Here is a 25,837-nt window from a genome sequence, read left to right on the forward strand (position 1 = left end):
ACATGTCATACTTACCATTTTTTCGAAGTTTACTAGATTGTCAGTGAATGTCTTGTTTCCCTCATGAGTAAACGTCATGTCTGTATAGAAAGAAAAAACACATAAAAGCCCATTTCTGAATCATGGCCATACAAAATAGCAGAATGTTTTATCTACCCTTACAAAAATTGTAGCAGCTGTAAAATAAAAAAATTAAGTTTTAATTTGCAGTATTTCTGAGACTAATAAAATTGAGGTATGATATTCAGATGTACAAAAGCAGTTTGTCTTGTCTCTGTATCGTGCTTTTCATAATGGAAAAAGATCATACCTCACACTGAGATTGATTTTTGCTTTTTCTTGCTGCTACTCTTATCCTTCAGATATCTGACAAATACCTTTCAAGTTAATAATTCTGGTAACATCCAAGCTTACCTTTTATAAGCAGTGGCATGAAAGGAATTATCGGAGGGTCCAATTTAGCTACAGTTAGTCTGTAGGCCCTATGGTTTCTTGATGGATCCTTAAAAAAAAAGAAATCAAATAATTACTAATATGTATTATTATATGTATCAAGACACTATATGCATTAATTTAGATGTCATGGCATTTATTAAAAACTTTATTTTTTCTTGTGTCTCTAAAAGTGCATCTGTAAATTCAGACACCTTTTATCACTCTCCCCAGCTGGTTACACAATGAGAATGCAACCACTAAACACAAACATTTTTTCATGCCAAATAGCTAGGTTAAATATGATTACAAAAACATTCTTCATAAAAGAAACCACATATTTTTTTTCCTCCCTCCTTACAGCTGCAGATCCAGTTTTGCATATGTTGTAGCGGTAAAATGTATTGCATGGAAAAATCCAGGTTGAAATATAGAATTTCCCATATGTACTATTGGAAAACAAGTGATAAAGCTTTTCTGAGTTCCCAGATTAACTTTGAGTGGTACATAAGTTCTCTCAGAGTAGGTTCCTAAGAGTATAATTTATTAGTCATACATACTTGTTTTAGCAGCTCTAAAATGGGATCATAAACTTCTTAAAGTCAAACAAGGACATATAAAATGTTCTGAATCAAGGAATTCAAACCAGAAACTGAATTATCTCAGATTGTGCATAGAATAAGGGATCTATTGCTATTCACCATTAAGCTTTCAAACTCTGCATAGATCTTCTTGAACTTGCTTGGGAGTTTCTGTTAATAAAAACAAAAATAGCAAACCTTAATTAAATCCGATCAGTGCAGTAATTTTACTGTAAATGCTAGTTCCTTCTACAACGCCCTAAGTCAGGAAAGTGCTCTTTTTTTGCCAGATATTTCTAACAATGTGCTAATCTAAAATACAACATGTTTCCTAGCAACCAGATTAAAAATAGAGACGGGACCAGCCATGAAACCTGGATCCTGATTTAAACCCCGACTTGAATTTAGACCTTTGGGATGTTTAGATTCAGATTTTTGTTTGGCTCACATAGCAATCACTGACTTCAGAATTTAAGTGGAAATTCATGTGGATGCTTTCAGGACATCCCTGATTGTAGCCTACCTGAAAATACAATTTACACCCAGCTTCTGTAGGGGCAGATCAGTTTAATTATTCATACCTATGATGAACTGCCCTTGCAAACATTCATATTCAGGCCTGGACATTTCCAGGAGATTTTTTTTTGCTCATGCTGATGCATTTATTAGTAAAATACTTGACATGCTCAGCAGCAAAGGTCCTCCATCACTTTCTGGAGTACAAATTAATGAATATTTTTTCAGTCCACAATACCTACACAAATAAATAATGGTCAGTTGATCATGCAATGACTGAGATGAGATGGGCTTTACTAAATACTTTCTTTTCCCCTCATGCATACTATGTTACACAGAGTAAATCACTTTACTTTAAAGACAATAAGATATGTTATAAATTGGTTTCAAAGATCACTGTAATTTTTTATGTACCATCAGAACATATCAGTTATTTTTAGTAAGACATTTCTCTGTATTTGCTGAATTTTTCAGACTACTATTAGCAGTGGATAACATTAAAAATTAGTAGAGACTTTATAGTGCAGAAATTATTTTTTGCAATAATTTCTACATTTGAAGTGTGTACCCTAGCAAGCTATTTACACTGTGCCACAGCAAGGGCCTAATTTTTAATGATGTGTGTCAACAACTGTGTGCCTAGTTTGCATATGCATGCAGATTAGGTATTTGTGAAGTAAGTGGTATAATTGGACATTTGCACCTGCAAATATCTAATTTCTGCATGGAACTAATGTAAATGCATGATAATATAGAAAAAAAAAAATCAGGTCTTGGTATTGTCTGTCTTTAAGTATTTTCTGTATATATCTGGCTAAAAATCAAATTGCAGAAATTCTCTTGTTAAACCAACTGCTCTACAGAACCAGAGTGTGATAACATTTCCATGATCTCAAGTTAATCCTCCACATGTACAAATGATCTGTGTCCCCCTACCAGCTCAGACTTGGTGCTGATTTCAGATTGCTCTATGTAGTATATACCTTCAATTCCTTCTTCTCTAGTCCTGTACTGTGTCAACTCTCCCAGCTCCTCTCAGTAGTCACAAATAAAAGGTCATTATTTTGAGAAACTGAAAATTTTTGCCTGTAGCACTGATTTTATATGATACATGCACTTTTGAAAACAGAACTGGTGTACTCTCAGACATGTTAGTCTGATCTCCCATGTAAGAGCACATTTTTAAAGGTGTACAAATTTTGCTCTCAGTTGCATCAGTCATGCTAATTATTCTGAATTTCTAATGAACAAAATGCATGCACATTTAAATCTGTACTGCTTTTGATAACCAGTATGTTCTTAGTGGTTACACTGTACTAGACACTGCACCCTTTTTATACACTCATACAAAAGAACAAAGCACAGAAAAAGGTGGAAGCTCTGAGAATGAAGACCAAACTGCCAGTAAGCATGGAAATGCATGTCAGAGAGAAAACCAGAACTGGTTAGGACAAACCCATTTTAACAGGGCAACAGGGTCCCTGAGCAGTGGAGTGCAGAAAATAATATGTATAAGCACAGGATGAATTGAAGAGAATTATCAGTGGAGTGATCTCAGTGAACCACCAGTAAAGTGAAGGCACACAGAGGCTGGGCTGATCTAAGAGGTTAGCTGGCTAGCCTGCTCATCCTGTTGGGCAGTTTAGCGCAGCAACAGAGTTGCTGTTGTCACTCTTGTCAACTCCTGTGAGTATTCAGCACATCCATGGGTGTTCTACACTGCCTTACTAATAAATACTGTCAGCCTTAGCTAAGGCTTATGGTCAGGAGCTGAATTAGTAGATCTAGTTTTATCAGTAATAAAGGCTCAATTCATCTTTTTGCTAACTACAAGCACAAGTCCCCCTCAAGCTTCCTGGAATAGGATTTTAGCAAAGACTTACCTCCCAGGTTAATGAGAGACGGCTCACAGCAACATTACTCAGTCCCATAATAATAGCGAAAAAGGAATTCAGATTTTTGTATTCTTTACAGCTGAAACACAAAGGGCCGGGTTTTAAGTTGCACATATCAGTCAGTGCAGTACTTATGACAACCTTAAGAAAGCTGAACCCAGACATCTGGCTTAGAAGGGACTGAATTTAGGCAGTCCTGGCCAGCATGCCTGCAGACACCTCTTCACCAATGTGTTAGCACTTCACCACACTCTGGAGGCTTCTTTCCCTTCCCTCCTAAAATTACTTCCCTTCTTCTACTTCACTGGGTGCCAGCTTCTGCAAGGACTTCTAGTCTTTGAAGCAATTCTCCACCCAGAAACACAGTCTTGAAACTGGGTTCAATTCATTCCCAAGGAATACCAAAAACAGTGCAAACAACTGTTTATAACTTCATTTGCTGCAGAACTTGCTGACAGCTCCTGAACAGCTAATGAATGCTTGAAGCTCTCCTTAGGCAATCTTCATTGCAGTTTACAGGGCCACTGAGTCTTTTTAAAGGGAGAAGACCAGCTGTCTAGAGATGCCCCACGCCAGTGACCTCTCCTGCAATATAGGATTTCTATTACTTATAGATTCTGGGACTTCTAGTATGTTTCAGGAAAAGAGCAGTCATTTGTTACCAGCTTCATTAAAGAGGTCCTGGGCAAAAGGAGCTCCAGGTCACACTCCATCTCTAATGCAAAGAAGGATTTTGCTATCAATCAGGAAAAACTGGAACACGTAATTGAGAGCTATGGAAGATCCAACATGTCATATGAAGAAGTAGATCCAATCTGATGGGCATAGTCAACACAACTGCTCAGCTGGGTCTGCATCAGTGGCTCACTGACTCAATAGGAAGGGGAGAGATAGGACAAAGCCTATCAGAAAAAAAACCTCACAAAACTGCATCTCACTGGGTTTTTGCAAATAATCTCTTATTTTTTTCAACTATCTGCCAACATCCAATTTCAGCACTTCAGTGTCTGTTTCTTCAGCTCACTCAGTGAGTGTCTTTCCTTAGGGGTTGGTATTGAGACTCTTGGGGTTTAACATTTCTGTCAGTGTCATGGACAGTGGCATCAAGTGCACCCTCAGCAGGTTTGCTGATGACAGCAAGCTGTGTGGTGCAGTTGACACGCTAGAGAGAAGGGATGCCATCCAGAGAGATTTTGACAGGCTTGAGAGTTGGGACTGTGTGAACCTCATGAAACTCAACAAGGCCAAGTGCAAAGTCCTGCACCTGAGTTGGAGCAATCCCAAGCACAAACACAGGCTGAGTGAAGAATGGATTGAGAGCAGCCCTGGGGAGAAGTACTTGGGGGTGCTGGTGGACAAGAATCTTACGTGAGCTGATAATATGTATTTGCAGCCTCAAAAGCCAACAATGTCCTGGGCTGCAGCAAAAGCATCATGGCCAGCAGGCCAAGGGAGGTGGCTCTCCCCTTCTGCTCTTATGAGGCCCCACCTGCAGAGCTGTGTCCAGCAGCTCTGAGACTCCAGCATATGAAGAACATGGATCTGCTGGAGTGAGTGTAAAGGAGGGCACTGATGTGGTGAGATACTGAACAGCTTGCCCAGAGAAGTTGTGGCTGCCCCATTCCTGGAAGGGATCAAGACCAGGTTGGATGGGGCTTTAAGCAACCTGGTCTAGTGGAAGGTGTTCCTGCCCATGGCAAAGGGATTGGAACTCAATGATCTTTATGGTCCTTTCCAACCCAAACTATTCTATGATTCTGTGATTTACCAAGAAAACTTTAACAAGATTCAATCTATGATTCTCATATTTTTAATTCATCATTGAAGCTCTTAGCTTCTCTGAGGTATCCTCAGCTTCAGACAAAATTAGTACAACCATCTCATCCTACTGACTTCATAATTGCCACATCATCTTATTCTCCTTCATCCATCATCCACATCATTCTATTCTTTCTGTACCTCCATTTTACCAGATTTGGATGTATTGAGTGAGTGAGTCCTTGAGATCTTGGCCTCACTTGTGTCTGCACCGTGTGAACACTGAGCATGTGAATAAATGATCTCTCCCATATGCTGGTTTGTCTGTTGGGAGACTGATGCCTTCTCAGATCTTCTGGCAGAGCTGCTCATACAAATTCTCCCACATCAGATTAGTGACAGTGAGCAAGAGTAGAACGGATAAACTGCAATGCTAAAGCTACACCAACTTAATCTACTAGTCCAGGTCAGGGAGTGCCTCATTAGTGGATCTGAGGGGAGATAAAGATGACAGGATGGGCTGTCAGTGATAACCTCTCCCCTAGGCACAAGTAAATCCATAAAGAGATATCTGTCCACAGCCTATGACAGGATTAGGAATAAATTATGGCAGGGTAAAATAATTAGTAACACATAGCACTAGTGCTCAAACAAAGTAGGCGGCTGCAACAGTATCTGCAATATTTAATTTGAATCTATCTTCATATTAAAAATGAAATATTTTGCCAAATACCCTGTTAAGGACTACAATTTGACAAAGTCTTAGTTAAAACCCATATAGATACATAATGTTCTACCTCAGATAGTCAGTCAATTCTACAAGCTCAGTAAATAAATAGCTCAGTTCCAGATAAAGGACCCTTGTAAGACACTAGAAACAATGCTCTACTGCATATAAACTCCATGTAAAATGTCAAAAAGTGGATCCTCTAAAGCACCACAATGCACCACCTCAGAGCAGAGGTCCCTCTGCCTCACAGAATGGACTGTACCAGAAAAATCTTCCTGTTAGGATGAATAGCAAACACACACACACACACACTCCTGTCTCCAAAATAAACATGCATGTGGTTGAAGTCTCTTTGTACTTACACAAGCATATTCATCTTGCCATTTTCTCTATAAACACACATTTCAGAGATTTCTCACAGGTTCCTTGGGCTTATAACATATGCACATGCACAGAAAGAATGTGCATGTGAATGAAAGTGTCTGAGTACACTGATACACAAGAAGGCTGCTAAATAGCCTGTGGATATATCTGCAAAGGGGAAATACACACAAACTGCATTTGCAGATATCCATAAGAACATGTGCAAGCACATCCCAGAAGGACTTTCTTATACAATTAATATGGGAAGAACTCACTGTTGGAAATATAGTTCACTTCTTCCCTTTGTTTGAAAGTTTATTCCTACAATAGCTGGAGAAAAGAGATGAACCTGGTAACCTCTACATCCTTTTCCAGCAGATGCTAAAGCGACACTGGCTCCTGGAACTGAAAGCACATGTGCACAGCACTTGGAGCCAGCACTTGGCCTTGCGCTTGCCTGCACAGACTGGGAGCACACATCAAGGGTGCATGGGGTGGCAGACACAAAATGATGTGCCTTCTGCAATGATATCTGCACCTCAAGCCACAGAACTGAAAAAAGCTTCTCAGTAGCAGTTATCTTTGAAAATGAGTACGTGCAAGGCATCTCGTTACCACCAGTCATGCCTAAGATTAATAGTGCAGCACTGAGCTGCTCTCCCTGAACACTTTTCTAATGAGTCTAGTACTTCTAGGTAGGGTAAAGTTCTCATTAGGTCTCAAGGATCTTCACAGGCAAAACTTCCTCAAAGATATTGCTTCAAGGTCTGGGCTTTTTCTCCTCTCTAACTTCGGTGCACTTTGTGTTTGTTTTAGTGCATGTGTAGCAGCTGTTACCATGGCAGCACTGCACAGAGGGCAGCAGCCTGGCAAAACTTCCCAGCGCCTTTCCAGCAGCTGGAATTAAACCTGCCTCTTGGTTTGTACAGAGGAAAATTTTGTGCTTTGGATTTCTCGGCTTTTAGGAGACAAAGAGGACCCAGCAGAGCAGACTGCTTTTAGCTATTTATTTTTAGCGTTGTAGTGATACCAGAAACATGGAAGTAAACAGGAGGTTGTCAGGCTGTTGTAAATAGCACAAGATTAAACCCATGACTCGGAGGAACTCGCAGGCTAGGGCAGTTTATTAAGGAAATATTTAACTGTAATTTTTAGGATACTTGATTTCAAGTGTTTATGGAAATTAGTATTGTATCTTAATGACCACATTTCAACATTTTCTCATTTCATGCCTGAGATTAGGAAAGACCCCGACGTCTGTGTGGGTGCCACTGCCCTCTCCTGGGCACAGTCCGCCAGGCCGGCAGCTGCTTCCCACTCCTGGGCTGTGCAGTGAGATAATGGAATATGCACTGCGTGTATTTTTAGAAACTGAAGAGGTAAATTCTGTCCTCTGTTCTAAATATAAAACTGATCCTGCATGCCCACCACCAGATTTTTAAAACCTTCAGCTTCAACCAACCATAATCCAACTGCAGAGCCCAAAGCAGATCCCAGAAGGAAGCTGGTACTTGCAGAGCAGGGTGTCCTGGAGGAAGGGGCCACACTGATCCCCAGTTTTGATGTGAACACAGACTTCAGCTACGTGCAATTACAAACTGGGAGGAGGGCAGCATCACAGCAGCAATAGTAATCTTTTCCTTTACACAACTCCATGTAATGATGCAAAAAAGTTGAAACCTTGGTTAAACTGCAAGTAACAACATCTCTGTGGGTAGAACTGCCTAAAGGCTTCTAGCTACAATGCCCAGAGCTGTACAGAAACATTACAAACCTCAGCAAGCTGTTTTTCAGACATCAATAAATACAGCATGAGCTGGAAAGAGAGGGAGAATGTAATAATAATAAAAATCTATACCTATGCAGGGCATGGATACACCCCTGCTCCCTCTGAAGTCAGTCACTGCTCTGCTCTTGACTTGAGGGAGTCAAGGCTGACATCTCTGGCATGAAGGTTCCAAACAGTTTAAATTTGGATAGCAATACAGGAAGACAGAAAGAATGCCTGCTATCCAACCTCAGACCCAGCAGTTAGTAACAAGAGATGACATTAATATTTTGCATTTTAAAAGTATTAGAAAAAAATCACAGAATCACAGAATTGTTAGGGTTGGAGGGGACCTCTGGAGATCATCCGGTCCTACCCCCCTGCCAAGGCAGGGTCATCTGGACCAGGTGACACAGGACTGTGTCCAGCTGGGTTTTGAATGTCTCTGTGGACAGGGAGACTCCATGAACTCCCTAGGCAGCCTGTTCAAGTGCTCTGCCACCCTCAACATGAAGTTATTCCTCATGCTGAGGTGAAAGTCCTTGTGTTTTAGTTTAAATCCTAATCCTGTCACTGGGCACCACTGAAAAGGGTCTGGAACTTCTCTTGGCATGACCCTTCAAGATATTTGAATGTCTGGATGAGATCTCCTCTCAGTCTACTTTTCTCTAGACTAAACACTCCTGCAGGCTCTCCTCCTATGAGAGAAGCTCCAGACCCCATATCTCTGTGGTCTCCACTGGACCCTTTCCAGTAGCCCCTTGTCTCTCTCTTGTGCTGAGGAGCCCAGAACTGGGCACAGCATTCCAGATGTGGCCTCACCAGGCTGAATAAAGGGGGACACCTCCCTTGACTTGCTGGCCACACTTTTCCCGGTGCATCCAAGATCCCACTGGCCCCCAGAGCCCACTACCAGCTCATGGTCACCTTGTCATCTACCAACAGTTCCAGTCCCTCTCTGCAGAGCTACTCCTTAGTAGGTCAGGCTCCAACCTGTGCTGTTACTTGGGGTTACTCTTCCCCAGGTGCAGGACCCTAAACTTGTATCATCAACAAACCTGCTGCAAATCCCAAACAGAATGAAAGTAACATGAGTGTCATCATCTCCATGCTACATCTCTTTACTCTCCCCACTTGGTTTTCCAACTCAGGGCAATTCTGAGAATGGTTCTCCTGAGCAGAACCAGAAACATTTCTGTTCTCAAAAAAATCAGGCTGAATTTTGTTAATATTTACTAATTCACATACTAATATTTGCTAATGTATGGAAGGGTAAATGAAGGATTCTCCTAATGAACTGAAATATATTTTCTCACAAATTTGATGTGTAAACATGGCCCTAAGAGAGCACAGATCAAGAAGCAATTGACAGTAGGACAAGAAAGAAGGATGTGTATTAACAAGGTTCTATACAGCCTGATAAGAAAACAGACAGAATTACCAAATAGAGAATGTTTTAACCTCTACTTTGTGTGGCTGTCTGCAAAGAGGAAATAAAACCATATTGACTATACTGAACCTCACTTCCAGCTCCCAAATGATTGCATACTTACTGGGCTGCTATCTTAATGTATTTCTTTAACAGCTGAACACGCTTGCTGAGTTGAGAGCAAAGACAAATCTCGGTGACCACCCAGAACTGAATTTCATTGAATCTTCTTAAAAACAAGTCCAGGTTTGCTGTGGTCTTTTTAAAATTGTGCCTTCCAAAAGTGTGATAGATCAATTCCAGCTGGGAAGAGAAAACAGTTTGGAATTCTATTTGAAGTTGTGTTTCTTCAAGGAAAGAGACTCAGACTGACCAGGTATGTATCTAGCCTGAAACTTGCTCTGCAGTTTAGTTTACATTTATAGCTGCACAGATGACAAGGATTCAGGTTACAAATCCAGTATACAATAGCTGAGGCATAGTAAAAGCCTAACTACACATTATATATAAACAGCTTAATACCTTAAAACAAACAAAAGTAATTCAACAAGCAGCACATGTCCAGAAGAAGTCTAACTTTATTTTTCTATTTTGCTTATAAAATTAAGAATGTCTTATATTTTTAAAACTTGTAGGTGGCTTTATTGTAGAATTTTTGAAAATCAAGCTTAGAGAAGGCTTTGGAAATAATGCACAAACCTACAATGTACAGGTAAACACTTTGTAATAGATTCTAATCTGCTGAATAGATAGATCCTCATACCTCATGCACACAGTTGAAGAGCTCCCAGTCGTAAATTGTCATCTGATGTGCTAAGTCTTTGGAACTCATCAGTTCAAATGTTCCTACTGTACCAGTAGATGGTCCTTCTTGTTCTGGCAATGGTGCCTACAAACAAGAAATATTATTAAAATATTTTAGACATGATAAATCATATGGTTGGTGCTTTCATTCTATAATATTTCTAACTTTTTTTTTTTTCAGTGTGACCACTTTCCTAATCATGCTTCTAATAGTAAAACTGAAATTGAGGTAAAACTGAAATTTGCTTTTAAACACAGGCAGGTACTAGGAAATGAGCAAAAACAGTATCCAGTATGCACAGGATAGTCAGGAAAATTCTGAAAGCTCTTCAGAGATGCTGTAAGAAAATAAACCAGACTGTTCTCAGTGTTATTTTTAACATTGTTCTAAAATTTGAATCTATAATACGTTGTGCTAACTAAAGCATGTGTGTTTGTTTAGGAGCATAGGTCTTTCCAAAAAACTTTTATGTTCCCTTTTCCACATACACAAACAACTAGGCCACCAAGGACAAGCCAAATACTTTTACATATTCCTGATTCTAATGATGAGAATTGCTACATCTAGCATGCTTAGAAATCTGCAGTGATTGCAAGATCTTCTGATAGTTTATAAAATAAACCTCATACTTCCTCTTTGACAGTACACAAAGTTGATGCACAACTTGTGATTGCAAATTCCTGGCTAGGCCAATTAAAATGATATAAACACAGTCTTATGAGAAAGAACCAAGTACAAACCATTTCCTAAAGGCACTTCCACGCCACCCAATAAATGAGACGCGACCTATGATTTTGCACACAGGTGAAGTATTAAACAGAGATTTAAAACGTGGCTTGAGATCAAGTCAGATGTGCAGTAGCCCGTTGTACGTATGAGGGTGAAGTGTCTGAACCAGCACTGCTACGGTACTGCCAGCCAAGCGGGAGGGTGACACAGCGGCAGAGGCGGCCGCGACCGCGCGGTCACCGCTGCTGCTCGGGAGAGGGCGGCAGAGCCCACACGCCCTGTCCCAGCTGCTCCCCGCCTGTGTCAAACACGGAGTGATGGAGCACGGCACTGTCACCGGGCGGCTCTCCCACTACAAACCCAGTGGAGTCTGCCACTCTGATACATCATATTTAGATGCTGCAATATAAGAAATGAGCCTACTAAATGAATTCTATTTTGTAGAAGAGTAATATACTAGCAACAGAAGTACGTCTGACTGGATTAATATAGATCAAATCAGTTTCTCAGTAGCACATAGTGTGTAGGGGTTTTACTGCTGTGTGAATTCTTGCTTCGTACTTTAGGGAAAACTTTAAATTACCATTGTCATACAAACTAACTAAAAAAAAAAAAACTTAACTAAATCATGAACATTATCACCTTAAAAGCTTCATCTATAATTCTAAAAAAATAGTAGAAAAGTATTCCTCAAAAATTCCAGAGCAGCCATTAATATTACCAAAACCTGCAGATTGCTTTGAATTGCAATTTGCACAAACACAACATTTCTTTAGTTTATGACAACATATGAAATAAAAGTACAGCAGCTTTGTGTAGAAAATTCTAACTTGTGGAAATCTGTGGAAAGAGAACTGCCTGCAGATTGAAAGACATCTTTTTTCCCCCATTTGGAGATGATCACAACATAGCTGTTACCATAACAAACACATATTTTCCAAGGCTAGGAAAGAAGCACTTACATGCAAACTCAGAGCATATTTGAAAATTCATCTACCCAGAACAATTTTCACATGGGAATTACCAAATGTAATGTGGATAAATGTTCAGGAACGGGAAGCAGCCAGAAACTGGAATGTGAAAGGATTAAACTGGGAGGCAGCTAAGGCTGTAACATTTTTTGATTTGTTGATACCTCTTTGAAAAAATGCAGCTGATAAGGGGTTGTAATTTGCTATGCAATGCTGAGGACCATTTTTAAGGTGCTGAATGTACTTCTGTAATTCTTACTGAATTCAGTCTAGTTGATGAAAAGTAGCACATTGCAGCCCTGTATCTTAGAGCTCCCTGCAGCACTTTGAGTACTTGATGCATGGTAAATAGCACAGGGAAAAGGTACAGAAAGCCAAGACAATTTGCTGTGAAAGCTATGTGTACATAGACAATGCAGAGCCACAAATAAGTACCCAGCACAGTTTTACTGATGCAACACCCCTGCTTTACAGTAGCATGCCCCATGAGGGTATCTACTTGGCAGGATTAATTAACCTTAAGGGAACACCAGAATTTAATAAGCTGAACAAGAGGTATCTCTGCATGGAACTACATATGCTGGATGTGCATTCCCTGGTTACTAAATTGAAAGCAGCAGCAAAGAATAGATTTTACCATATCCATAAAAGAAATCAGGCATACATACTAAGTGGCTTGTTAAAAGCATACAGGAGGCTGAAACAAGGCTAGGAGTAATAGAGTTCATGCTGACATGACTTGGCAATGACATTTGTTTTTAATGAAATAAAAGGAACAAAAAGTACAGTCAAATCAAACTCTATAAAAGCAGACCCCATGGAGATCGCTAGAATGACTGTATAAACTGTAAGTACTTATGAGCAATTCTACCTAAGAAAGAAACAGACTTTCAACCAGGAATATTTTCTGTGATTCTACTTAGAATTATCTCAGATTTTGACACAGTATTTTGTGGGGATGAGAAATAAAAAAAAAAAAAATTAAGGAATTTACTCCTGGAATCAAGTCTTCAGAATGCATTAATTGATAACACTTATCTTAGAAAATATATCTCTATGACTTTGAGGAGATAATTCTGTAATGAAGAATTACTGCATGTCTTGGTGACAGTACTCAGCTCTTTCTAAATGCTCAGTGTGACAGAGAGTACTGGGATCCAGTTCTGTTATGTGGATCAGATGGATGGATTTCTGGTCTACTTTAGGGAATTAGAACATCAGCTTGTTTTATTTTCAGGCTTCATCCTATTGCAGTGTGACAAGCCCTTTACTGTGAATGTTTCCTCTAGTTTTTATCTGAAGTGTGGATAATGAAAAAAGGGCCAGGTGTTCAAACAAAGCAAAGCCCTGCCATTCCTGAGCACAGCACACATACATACCAAAGAATCGAACTGATCCCGAGGGCAGGCAAACAGGCGGCCATTAACGCTCAGAGTGGTGAACACTGAAACATCGTGAGGCTTGAGCACAACCTTTTCTGTAAAAATGAAACAAATTATTATTTATAACAATTTACATCAGGATTGATCTACCAGCTGCACAGATCACCCTTCTGGGAACAAATTTTGTCCAGTAAGCCAAGTATTGAGGATACAGAGTAGTAGACAGCAAGATCCTCTTTACTGAAGAAATGTAAGCTCAGCTCAAACCAGTCTACTACAGAACCAGAATCCCAGTCCCAAACTGTACAGACAGGTCAAGAAGCCTGTGCTGCTGTTTCACTAGAAACTACCTGCAAAAATTAAGCTTAATGAGGGAGTCCATTCATTCATTGCTGAGCTGTAAGCATTTGGAGAGCTGTTCTTAAAAGGAATTGCTCTGGAAGGCAGTAACTGCGCAAGGAGGTGATGGAAATGCATTACAACATTTCTAAAAGAGCATCACATCACAGGTGAAGAGAAGATAATGAAGTAACTTACAAAACAGACTCTTCCAGCAGATGTTGGTGGTCAGCAAATCTGACAAAAAATTGCTTCAACGGCAAAAAGCTGCCTGGTGTCAGTTCTCAGAAAGTGAGCCATTTTTGGCAGGCTCCACTGTTTGCAAAAAATGCCTTCCAACACAGCTCTCATTACCTCTGTGTGTCTCCACACAGTCATCACAACCAAAGCACTTGAGCCCCACCAATTCTCCAGCAGAATTCACCAGCCAGTGACTCTCTCATTTCCACAGCCTAGAGGGGAGCCTGATCCCTGACCCTCTGCAAACACTAGGTTTGTGTGTTTGGTACTAAGTTGCTCTTCAATAGTTTGCATGGATAGAGCAGCCAAAATGGTAGTGACCACTGCCAGAATTGTTGGCACTGCAGTGTTTTCTGACATTGCTGATTCCAGAACCAGTATGAATTTATCCACACTTGCTTCCTATTTCTGTTGTTAAAAACCTCTTACAAGTGTAACAGCAAAGGAAAATGGGGGTAGCTGTGCTCTGTAACATGCAGATACCCAAGCTTCTCCACTGGTCCCGTTTCCCACATGAGCTGCAGTCTGTGCCTGCAGGAGAGGAAGGACTTGCCTCTCATTTGGACTTGTGTGACAGCTGAACATGCACATGGGTATAAAACCTTGACTGGTCTTGCAATCCCTCCAAAATTCTGCTTCACCATAACTGAGGAGTGTTTAAGATGATGTAAGTACAGTACCTCCTCCTGAGCTCATCTTTACTATGATGAGGCCTTCTCCAGAGCCCAGCTTGTCTGCTACTGCACTGATCACTTCCTTCACAGAAGAAGACACTGGCACACGGATAGTGGTGTAGGTTTGGTCTATGCAGTACACCTTAAACAGAACTAAAGAAAAAAACATTGCATGGTTTATTCCACATGTAAGAAACACTCATTTACCATACAAATTACTTTCACTTCAGTAACCACTCCTCACAAAATGAAACAAAGAAACAATAACCACTCCTCACAAAATGAAACAAAGAAACAATAAATCACTACATAGCTCCCCATTCCTCAGATGCGCTACAATTTCTAGTACAGAAATCTCTGATTTCCCAGAGTTTTGGATTTTGTATTTGCAGTGTTCAGGACAGTGCCTGTCCTATGAATAAGAAAGGTGCAGCCATATGGAAAGAGCAGTTACTGCCTGTCTGGACAGACACAAGAGGTAGTATTTCCCAGGCAGCAGGAACTGTTTCCCTCTTTGCAGGCCTAGAAACACCACTATGGACAACAGAAGCTGCATGACTGGCAGGATGTCTGCTGTTCATATAGAGTTAGTTCCAGCTTTTAACATGGTTCTTCTAATGGTCTGATTTCTGCCACCAGCTTTCTCAGCTACACGACCTTGAATTTTTTTATCTTGTTTTTACTGCTGTTCATTCGCAAGACCTATCCTTTAATATCAAACATGTTGAAGAAGCAGCCGGTTTAGGTGATGAAGTTCCACAAAACAACCATTAAGAGTACCTTATCAGCAATCTGAAAATGACATTCTCATACACTGCTGTAAATTTTATCTTAATCTCTTCAGAGAATCAAACAACACCAATAGGGCAAACCAGCAGATTTTGGTTTTTAGGCTGTGTGCCTAGATTCTCGGATTCTAGATCCATGGTCCATGGCATGATTATCTGCTCCACTCCTACTTTGCAAAGAACGGCTGTACGTGTTAGCTCTAACTACACAGAGGAGACAGAGGCTCAAACATGACCTACAGCTTCCACTCTTTATTGCACTGCCATTACCTGCACTACAATGTCTTATTGGTTCTTCCCTGTTTTGTTCATTCCTTATTTTTTAAAGGTTTTTACATCTTCCTCTGAGAAAGCACTGTTTCATAGCAGAAGAATCTAAGGGAAAAGCCCAGGAGCACCTCAAACCAACAACAGAGAATAGTGGGCTAGCAAAAGCAAAGAGAGTTTGTTTCGGGCCAGGCTTCAAAATTCTAGGTAGGTACTTTCATTTATTTTTAGAACTTTTTTTGAGACAGACAAATTTATATAGATATCAGTGGCTCAAGAAAACTTAGCAGAGAAGAAACTCACCTTCATCACTGCCCCTGATAGGCTGGCGTTTCTGTGCTCTGTCATCACTGGTGTTGAACAGCTGCAGAAGAACTTTGTGCTGAAAATGAATCGATACTCATATTAATGCAAGAATAAACATGTGGTACAAGTGAACTACAATAAATGCCTTATCAATGGCAGGTAAAAGAGTAGCAATGCAAAATCTGACAATATTAAAAGCTATCTCTCAATGTGTTTTTTTAATATATCCATGACTACTAAAGAGAAGATGCTTACGAATTTGCTTGCTTAAGATTTTACTTGAGAAAATGAACAAATACATTTTCTTACCTTCTTTTGTGGTGCTTTAGGTTCTTCAGAACTGTAAAAAGATAAAGGATAGAATATACAATGAAATATTGCCTGGAAGATTTTGTGTACAAAATCACCTATAGAACATGGACCACTTGTCCAACTAGCATATCAATATAATCTTATTTACATATGAAAAGACTAAATGATATCACAGTTAATCTATGACCAAGGCAGAAAAAATATTATACAAAGTTCATGTAAGCAGGAAATAAGCTTCTGTCAATCTCTCAGTGAGGGTATGGTGTTTGTAAGAAGGATGTGGAAAAGGGGGCCATAGACAATAATTCAAATAAGCTTGCATGCAAACTTTCAATTTCATATAACTGAGTGTCATTCACAAAATGGCTTTTTAATAGATATAACCAATAAATTTTCTTCATCAATTTACTGAGGAAAAGGGCAGGGGAAGGAAAAAAGCAAAAACTATGCTTACATTTGCTTTACAATTTTCTCTAGCTCTGGAAGTTGCTCCTTTAGTGCTGCAATCATTCTGGTATCATCTGATACAGATACATAAAATTCCTGTAAATGATACAGAATAGTCTTTAAATAACTATAAGGGTAAATGAGCTGTACTCAGGAGAGAGGATTATGAGATGACATCTGATAGCTTAATGATTATAAAGAATGATAATCTGCGTAGAGGAACACATGCTGGGCCCAACCCTCTATTACTTCTACTTGTTTGTCTCCAGCTGATTTAAAGCAAGAGTTATACATGCAGAAGGGAAGCCTGATGAGGCTCCTTAGCTCACTCAGTAACGACTGACTGCCTGTGTAAAACCTGCATTTTCACACTGTCAAGGATAAAGCCTAAAAAATCCACAAATAATCTAGCATGGTAGGTTTTTTTATTCATTGCTGTTGTAGTCGTTAGTGCTGGATTTGCTCCTGAGTCACTGAGTCTCAGCTACTCTAATCCATTACAGTATTACCCACTTTTAAACCCTCCTCAAACCTCTTCCTGTTATATCTCCATAAAACCGTCCAAGAAGGATCTCTGTGCTTGCCACTAGTGACTGTTCTTTAACTTCTGGACTAATGAAAGTCTATGTCATCTCCAAAGCTTGAAAAGCTTTCCCATGTGGGTGTGTGGGGTGTCTACCACTCTTAAAGCCCCTCTCTGTCCCACTCTTGCTAAATGTTAGATTCAGTTTTAAGCTCTTTAGGACAAGAACTTTCATTCAGCCAGTAACATATGGGATTCTGTTCCATACACCATACATAATAAGAATGGCAATCCCAATCATTTAACACTATATTGGCAGTGCATTCTTATCTTAGAAATCCAAGGATATGGCAGCTACCACAAAGCATTTACAAGACCAAGATCTTAAGTTCCAATAGCTGCAGTACAGCTTTCATTCAAATGAAAAGGAATTTTGGTTCTGTAGAGTGGCAGCCCTCCAGCTCCTGCCTGGCACACCTCAAGCAGACATAAACAGCTCTCCAGTTCAAGCTGTAGAGCCCCATAACCATTCAGAAGAAAATACTGGAAAAAGCAAATTCAGCTACTGCTATAACACAAGGTACCAATGCAGTGCTTTGAAAGGGATCTGCAACACTATTTTCAGAGGTCCAGAGGCCAGCAGTGGTTCAAACACTGTTGTGGTGCCTTTACTGTCTGCAGCCAAACCTGATCACAAAATGAAATAAACTTTGCACTTTGAAATGATCTCTTTCACTTCAGTGATACAACGACTCCTTTATACCTCCAAAAAGGCCATTGCTGCTTCATCTTCTTGCAGTAAATCTCCATACAAAGCAGCCCACTGCAGAACCAGTCGAATGACTCGCCTTTTATTGTTGAGGGCATAATCCATTTTCTCCTGCTCTGTACCCTGAGAAGGCTGGGCATGATAGGTGCCCCAGTGTCAAGGAAAACATGAAGTGATTGAAAATATCAAACCCAGTATGAATTCACGAGCAACTGACTTCAAACAAAACACTTTCAGGGTGCTCAAACATAACTTTCCAATATACATTTCTAAATTCTGACATCCACTAGCATAACAATTTGCAAACTTTTAATGTTCATACTAAAAAATAAAATGAAAGTGAATTTTCTGAAGAGCACAGGAAGGATCGCAGTTCCACCACAGAGATGGTTGCTGTAGGGGAACAGAACAGAAATGACACTTGGAACAACAAAGAGGATTAACCATGGAGGATATTTCTCCTTGTTCCTCTTCAGAAACAGTTGAAGAAAAAGAAAAATGTCACTTTGTGTTTATTAACAATTCCAATTTTCCATTTGTGAGGAAGCCTACCAGAATGAACTACCAGTGATACTCCTTTTGTTTTTACAAGTAATTGCAACTCAAAATGAATCTCAGTCGCATTAAGGGAGGGGGACTTTGACATTTACAGCCTAAACTGACTATGGAAATACAGGGTAAAATAATAAATTTTGTAGGAGCCTCATTGTCATAAAGAAATCAGACATTTCCACTATGTCAAATAAAGTGTATTTCGAACACAATACTTTGTGAAAGTTATTTTTTCATGAACAATAAGAAAAAATTGGAAACATTTCATTGAACTTTTAAAAGGCAAAGTGTCAACATTACAAAAACAGACAAATAGCTTAAAGGCCAAAAGTAACATTTAGTGAAAGGAAAAAAACTAAGAAAAAAAGTAAAGGCACAATGGGTAATAAATTGAGCTAATTTGCGTCTTTAATGTGTGATAATGAAGTATCTCCAGAATAAACAGGATATGACAATTTATGTGTCTATTTTTCACTGAAGAAAGGTTAACAATATATATTTCAACTGTTCCAATAAACTGACAGCTGAGTGGAAAGTAAGCACCAAATGAGTCCAGTTACATCTTCAACTTTGCTTCCCAGTTAGTGGAATTCTGATTCTGGACTGCCTTGAGCAATGCTATTCACAATTACATAATAACATATAACATTAAAATACTGACATTCTCCCTCTCAGCCATGTCCAGCATCTTTGCATCCTTTCAAGATACACTTTCAGGTGCTGTACCAAAATATTTTAAAATACTAATTAGAAAATAAAATTATTAATGAGGAATACAAATTATATAAGATATTTATTCTAAGCTTCTAATTTAGAAAAATTTCTCTAACAATGCTGTAAATAAAATGCAATGGGGAAAATTACCTATTAAATCACACTTTGAAATGATCCTGTGGCCCAAAGCCCCTGCAGAGATTTGAAATTCTGTACCAGGGTTACTGGGGCACTCATTTGACTGACAAACTTTCAGAAATCTGTATTTTAATTTCATTTGGAAAGGTTTAAAATTAGTAGAGAACTGAACACGACAGTATAATTAAGGCAGAAAGTAAGTCAGAAGGTCAGAAGAAGTGAATAATTCATTGTAAGTTATGTGCTGCAATGGCTTGTGGAGCAAGTTTAATATTCTACTGAGTCATTTTTCTCATGCCATATTTACCTTTCAAACACTATAATTATTTAATGTATTTTTACTTTCTTATTAACTGACTCACCACAGGCACTAGTAATTTTTCTGTATTTTTACTGCTCATTTACATTGATTTTTATTAACATCACAGGGAAATTCAATGAAGGGTTCTCACATTTTTAGGGGATCTTCAGGATGCAGCGTCACTACAGATTGCAATCTGAAACAAACTGTGATGTATACTTGCAACAAGTGTCAGATAATTGCAAAATATTTATCAACACCAATATGGTTAGAGCTCAATATATACATATATTTCTAATTTTCCCTAGCATATGCTAAGAAATTGAAGCAATTCTGAAGGCTGTTCTTCCCTGTATAGGAAGACCCAGCTATATCAGGAGCTGTGCAAGATCATTGCTGCAATAGAATACAAACTTTTTTGGTGGCACGATTGTAAAGGAGAAATGTGCTGAAGAACTATCATCTACAGAGAGCAAAAGAGGAGCTTATACTTTGTAAGAATTTAGACAGTGGTCCTTTAAAGGTGCACCCCTGCACACATGCTTACACACTTGCACTAACCCAAGGTCACTTTTGGAGTTGCTGCTCTATTTCAGGTTTTCTTTCAGGCCTTGTCCTGCCTCCCTCTGACAAGCTGTAGCTCTGAGAGTTTGTCCGTTCCTATTCTGTGAAGAAGAGGGCAAAAGGAGCCTTGGTCCAACACACAGGACTTATATCCTGATCCAGGACAGGGGAGCATGCTTTGCTTCCCTATAAAACAGAAGTGATTTTTTCATATTGCAGAATCTAATCTCTAATAACTGAAAAAGACTTGGTGTGCCAAAGGACAGCACAGAATAAGCATGGAATCCACAGCAAGCAATAATGTTACTTGGACAAAATGGTGCACCTGTCCATTCCCTTCAGGATTAAAATAACTTACAAATGACTGCTGTAAAAGAAGTGAAAACCCAAATAATTTATACTCTGTACTGTGCTTGAAAGCACTTCAGTGGTCTAGCTCTACTCATACTTGCATGCTGCCAGCTAAAATAGTATCCTAAGTGGGTGAAGGAAAATAGACTTGTTTTGATTCAAAATTGGGAGCTGAAGCAAAAAGTTGCCGACTGAATCAACTTTTCTTCTTTTTCTGTTTTAATTTCCTCATTGAGCATAACTAATCTCTCCTTAGTCTCACAGCACTGGTGAACACTTTTGTAGCCAGTGATTTTGCTCCAAAAAGATGAGCTTTGTTAGGAACCTTTCAACTCTAACAATAAATTTCAATGGTACAATCAACAAAGCACAGTTAGCTTTTCCATATTCAGAATGGACCAAATAAATAATAATTCAGCTCCAGGAAAGCTAACACTAAAGCAGTAGGATACCAGTTACTTCCAGCTCCTCTCTGAAAAGAATTAACATGATGCTTGCCATGACCCACTGAAGTCCATGGTCTTAGCATCCTCTCCAGAACAGATTTAACCACAAGTGAGTATTTACCCTTAACTGTGATTATGCTTAACTTTGATTACCAGAAAAGCTTTTCTTCTGTAAAGAATGAGGTACATTTTGCTTATGGGTCTCATTTTCCCAGTTGTCGGATAGAGGTATTCAATTATAACTGAGGACAGAGAAGCCTGAATCTCAAATGGATTGACTGAATCAGGACAAAAACCCCCAAACATTAAAAGTGCTGCCCTTTCTTCCCTCTCAATGCTGTCAGCAACAGCATTTCATAATATTTTTGATATCCAAAACAATGTGATTTTGGAAAAATGTGTTTGTTTCAGGTGTGCGAACAATCTTCTACAGACCAGTTTCATGGGTCCAAAGGTTTTCAAAACAATTACTCTCCTCGCTAGGAGTAACACAAATGGATTCTCAAGCTTGCCAGACAAGGACACAATGCTCTATTTTGTGGTTTCAGGAGGTGAGCTTACCCAGATGTCACTCGCCCCACTGAGCTTGAAGGAAAGCACTTTCACACCATTGCAATTCAAAAAAAAAATAAATAGGAAGCAGAAGTTATTATACCCCTGTCAGAATTCTACAAAACAGAAAACATTATATGTTTATTTAATGTTCCCAGTCACTTGATAGCTTCATGTCACTGTGCACAAGGAAAGCTCTCTATGTCCAACAGCTCCTCAAACTAAACAATCTGCCAGTAATTGACAGATGGACATTTCTTAGACTCCTGTGAAACATGCAGAGAGGACGAGAATCACCCCCAGAATGCTCTCCACTATTAAGATTTCATCTCCTAGTATTCACATCCAATTGAAGTTTCTTGCAGTTTGTTTGCATTTGCTATAGGCTATTATTACAGATTATTACTACTTTTTCATAACAATTATGACAGTGCCTAGGAACTACTTACCCACTGGTCTACAAGTGCAGGCAGCCTTTTGCTAGAGGCAGTTCACAGTTTGCAATCTGTAAAGTGGACCACTGAAATCACTAAGCCATAACTATCCCAGTTAAAATGTAGATGCTGTAGTTCAGCCAAGAAAGGCAGGAAAGATACAATCAGAATAACCCAAACCTTTATGTAATTTCACTTATTTGATGGAAGGACAGTACATTTATTTCCCTTGGAACAGTAATCTGCACAGGAAATACAGAGTTTTCACGATTTGTACTGTATCTCATCATGGGTATCTCATCACTGTCCATTTCAGAGTTGCTGAGCTATGGACAGCTGCTAGTCAGGCACTGAGAATCTACTCACAAGGCACAGCCTCCATGGGACATGATGTACTTCTTGAGAGAGGGAAGCTTCACTTTTGTCACTGATAGGTATAATGGCTAATGAGACTTTTCTCGTAAAAAAAGGATATTGTGCCATCAAGGCTGGGCAGAGCTGACTATTTGGCATAAAAACACAGTGCATCATAATAAAATCATTTAAAACAGAATCTGTGGAAAAAAGAGAAAGGAAACGGTCAATTAAGCCTTTGCAAACAGCTTGAGGGTGTCAAGGATGAGTTTTCTTTCACCTGAACTATCTTATTATGAAGATAATAAAGTGGTCTTTTTGCAGTTTCTTTGTAGGCATTAGATACAAAAAAGTGTGATAAACAAATATGAGCTAAAATACTAAACTTTTAGTCTTGTCAGCATGGATTTTATTGCATTAATTTTATTGCTAACAATCATTTGCCAGTGTCAAAGAGAAATCTGGCACAGTAAAAAGTCCCACATCTGTGCTGAAGTGAAATATTGGGATATACTTCTCTACAAGTGTGGAGTTCTATGCAAGGAAGAATTAGGCTTTTCACACCTGGGTACCTAAAAAGAGCTTTAGCAGTTACAATGCCAGGCAGCACACTTAGTATGTCCTACACAGGAAAAGGCAAATAATTTCATTCTTTGCTGATTTCCTAGCACTAAGTAGAATGCCTAAAAGAGGTAAATGGACAGTCAAATTTCTGGGCTTATTTTGATTCAAAGGTATCACAGCTGCTACATTTACATTAAAATGTATATGAACAATATGACTGACATTTTCTCTGGCAAAACCCAGCACACTATTTTTTCTGCTAAAATGACCTGTGGTAATGCTGGTGTAAATCCCAGTTTGCCTTATCTTTGTATTTGTTATGACAAGAAGGATTTATAAAGCCTGGCTGTAGAGGCCAGAATGAGTTTGGCAGGCTTATATGGAATCACTGAGAAACAGTGAACACAATACCCCAGGGTATTATTTCTACAGTGCAACTTTTGAGATAACAGAAACATTTACAAACATTGTAAGGAATGGCAGAAGAAATATGAAGATAATTGTGCAATATAATATTACATCATTGCTTCCACCTCCTATCTCTCAGTTGACATAACTCACTTCTGGAAAGGCAGCACTTTTTCAATGTAATACTGAGAGCAAATTGACTTGTAAATACTCTTAAATTAAAGGAATGCATAAACAAAAATTTCAGTTTTTCAGCATTCTGTGATCCTATATCCTAAAACTAACTTTATGAATTGTGACACATTATATTGTGTTGGGATATAGGTACAATCTTGTCACTAGATGCTTTGGAATAAAGTTTTAAAATATTTTTAAATTATTTGTTTTGAAAAATATATAATACATGCATACTGCAGATGGCAAACTTGTGATTATATGGCTGTAAGCCTGAAGAACAATATTCTGCTTGCAATTCTAGCAAACAGGTATCTATGAAAAGGATCCCTTTTATTTCTGTCTTTAAAGTAGTGAAAACATACACTTTATAAGGATTTCTGTAATTTTTCACTAATTCCACAATTATGGACCACTATACAGCTTTCTCCAATACTATGAGGTCAATAACAGATTAACTGGATTTAAGAACACTTTTGAATATATGCTTAGTAGACATCTATAGTGCAAAAGAACTTGCAAAAGCAATGTCACGTAGTTTAATATATGTCTATGCATTACTTTATCAGAATTATGAGAATTTTTTGTGTCTGACTCTTCAAAAATTAAAATACTTACTAAAATGTAAGTCTGTAAATACCTATATCCCTAGATGTAAATTCTCTGTTCTCTTTACACTAATAAAAAGCAGCCCATTAAGTGCAGATGCAGCAACCTGCATTCTTGGGACTTGGCCCATGCTGTACCAAGTTCTCCTTTGAGTAACAATTATTTTTTCCCCGCATATGGGAAAATATCACAAACACAAACTTTAATTGTGATACTTTAAAAGTGATGTGAAGATTTGAGAATACTTATACCAGCACAATGTAATGTCTGGAGGTATCAAGCTATTTCACAGTGACCTCCAGAACAAGGAGTACCATTACTAATGGGGTGCTCTGTCTAGGCCTTATGGTTGTGCCTAATTAAAGTCATAAGTGTTGGTCTGGCACCTTGGAGGATTTTGCTGTTCTACTATGACCTTAAAGTACAAACACAATAGAGCAGGCTTGGAAAAGTGGATGACTATTTTTAATTCTGGACTTCCTTAATTCTCTTGGGGTTGTTTCAGAGCAGCAGACAGTTCTTCTGGGAAAAACCACCACTATAGGGGCTTTTCAAAGCAGTGTTCCCACAGCAAATCCATCTTATGGGGTAATAATAAAACAGCTTCTGGCTTGTAGATACCTGTTGCTTCATTTAAAGTTGCTTCAAGGCGCATAGTTTCTAGAAAGTGCTCTAAAATTTTCTCTGGGGTTCCTGACATCACAATATACCTGAGGGAGGGAAAGGAGCAGTTAGCATCTCATAGCCAAAAGAGCTAATCAAGAAATAATTGTGTACCAGCAAGAAAATCAGGACTGCTGTGCTGCTGTGTGCCAAACACCTGCTCTGACCAGAATCTCTGTGTGCTTAGGACAAAACCACTCACAATCTTTGCTGGCTTCCCCCATAAACCTTCACAGTAACATTCTCCACCCTGCCCAGGGATGAGAGACAGCTCCCTCCCTACACAAGTACTTCAGTATAACACCACCACAATCACACCACAATTATCAGAGCTGCAATGGTCCAGACCCAGAAAAATACAAACAGAAATGCTCCTCCACTGAGAATAAGTATCTCAGTAACAACAGCAACTTGCAGTTATTAGAGGGTCTTAATAGGCTCACTGTGAGCCTGAAATAAAAACTATGTGTATCAGTGTCAGAGCAAGGAAACAATTTCCTTCAGCATCCCTGACACAGGTTGGTCTGGGAAGGTGGGGGCAGATAATGAAATAGCACACTGTATCTTCGAATTTGTGCAACTCCTTGCATAGCTGAAGTGTTTCAAGCCAATAGACTGAGGATTGTACCATCTCCTGGAATTAATTTAGTGGGGTGAGAGAACTAGTGCAACAGCCAGGTTTTTCTGCTTCATGCAAAAGCACTGGCAAGATTTTAAGTACCAGCAGAATATCATATGATATTGGAAAACTTGTCCTGTCATCTTTTTTTTCTCTTTTCTCATGGATCAGATTTTTTTGTATTTCTCTCCATTCTTTCAATCTTTGCATCTTTTTTTTCTTTTTTTTTTTTTTTGGAATTCAACTGATAAAGTATGAAACTTAAAAAAAATAAAAGAAAAAAAAGAAAGAAAAAAACCCTGAGAAGTGAAGATACTCTGCTCCTGCTGAGAAATAAGTGGTGGAGCTGAGCTCCTGGGAGCTCCTCCTC

The 25,837-nt window shown here is 39.0% G+C and overlaps 1 protein-coding gene across 6 annotated transcripts in view; it reads right to left on the reverse strand.

Moving 5' to 3' along the window:
* Positions 1-25,837, reverse strand: part of RAPGEF4 (Rap guanine nucleotide exchange factor 4) — a 146,734-nt gene that overhangs the window by 11,261 nt on the left and 109,636 nt on the right. For all 6 annotated transcript variants that reach the window (XM_064434431.1, XM_064434430.1, XM_064434435.1 and 3 more), the window contains 14 exons: positions 24,807-24,895; positions 22,552-22,630; positions 18,019-18,169; positions 16,740-16,828; positions 16,283-16,313; positions 15,971-16,049; positions 14,619-14,765; positions 13,357-13,454; positions 10,236-10,361; positions 9,597-9,775; positions 3,413-3,503; positions 1,134-1,184; positions 415-502; positions 16-80 (listed from right to left, as the gene is read on the reverse strand). In XM_064434431.1, the coding sequence (XP_064290501.1) occupies positions 16-80; positions 415-502; positions 1,134-1,184; positions 3,413-3,503; positions 9,597-9,775; positions 10,236-10,361; positions 13,357-13,454; positions 14,619-14,765; positions 15,971-16,049; positions 16,283-16,313; positions 16,740-16,828; positions 18,019-18,169; positions 22,552-22,630; positions 24,807-24,895 (1,363 nt within the window). The remainder of the gene's footprint in view (positions 1-15; positions 81-414; positions 503-1,133; positions 1,185-3,412; positions 3,504-9,596; positions 9,776-10,235; positions 10,362-13,356; positions 13,455-14,618; positions 14,766-15,970; positions 16,050-16,282; positions 16,314-16,739; positions 16,829-18,018; positions 18,170-22,551; positions 22,631-24,806; positions 24,896-25,837) is intronic.

This window comes from Passer domesticus, chromosome 10 (genome assembly GCF_036417665.1).
Source record: "Passer domesticus isolate bPasDom1 chromosome 10, bPasDom1.hap1, whole genome shotgun sequence".
Lineage (NCBI taxonomy): Eukaryota > Metazoa > Chordata > Aves > Passeriformes > Passeridae > Passer > Passer domesticus.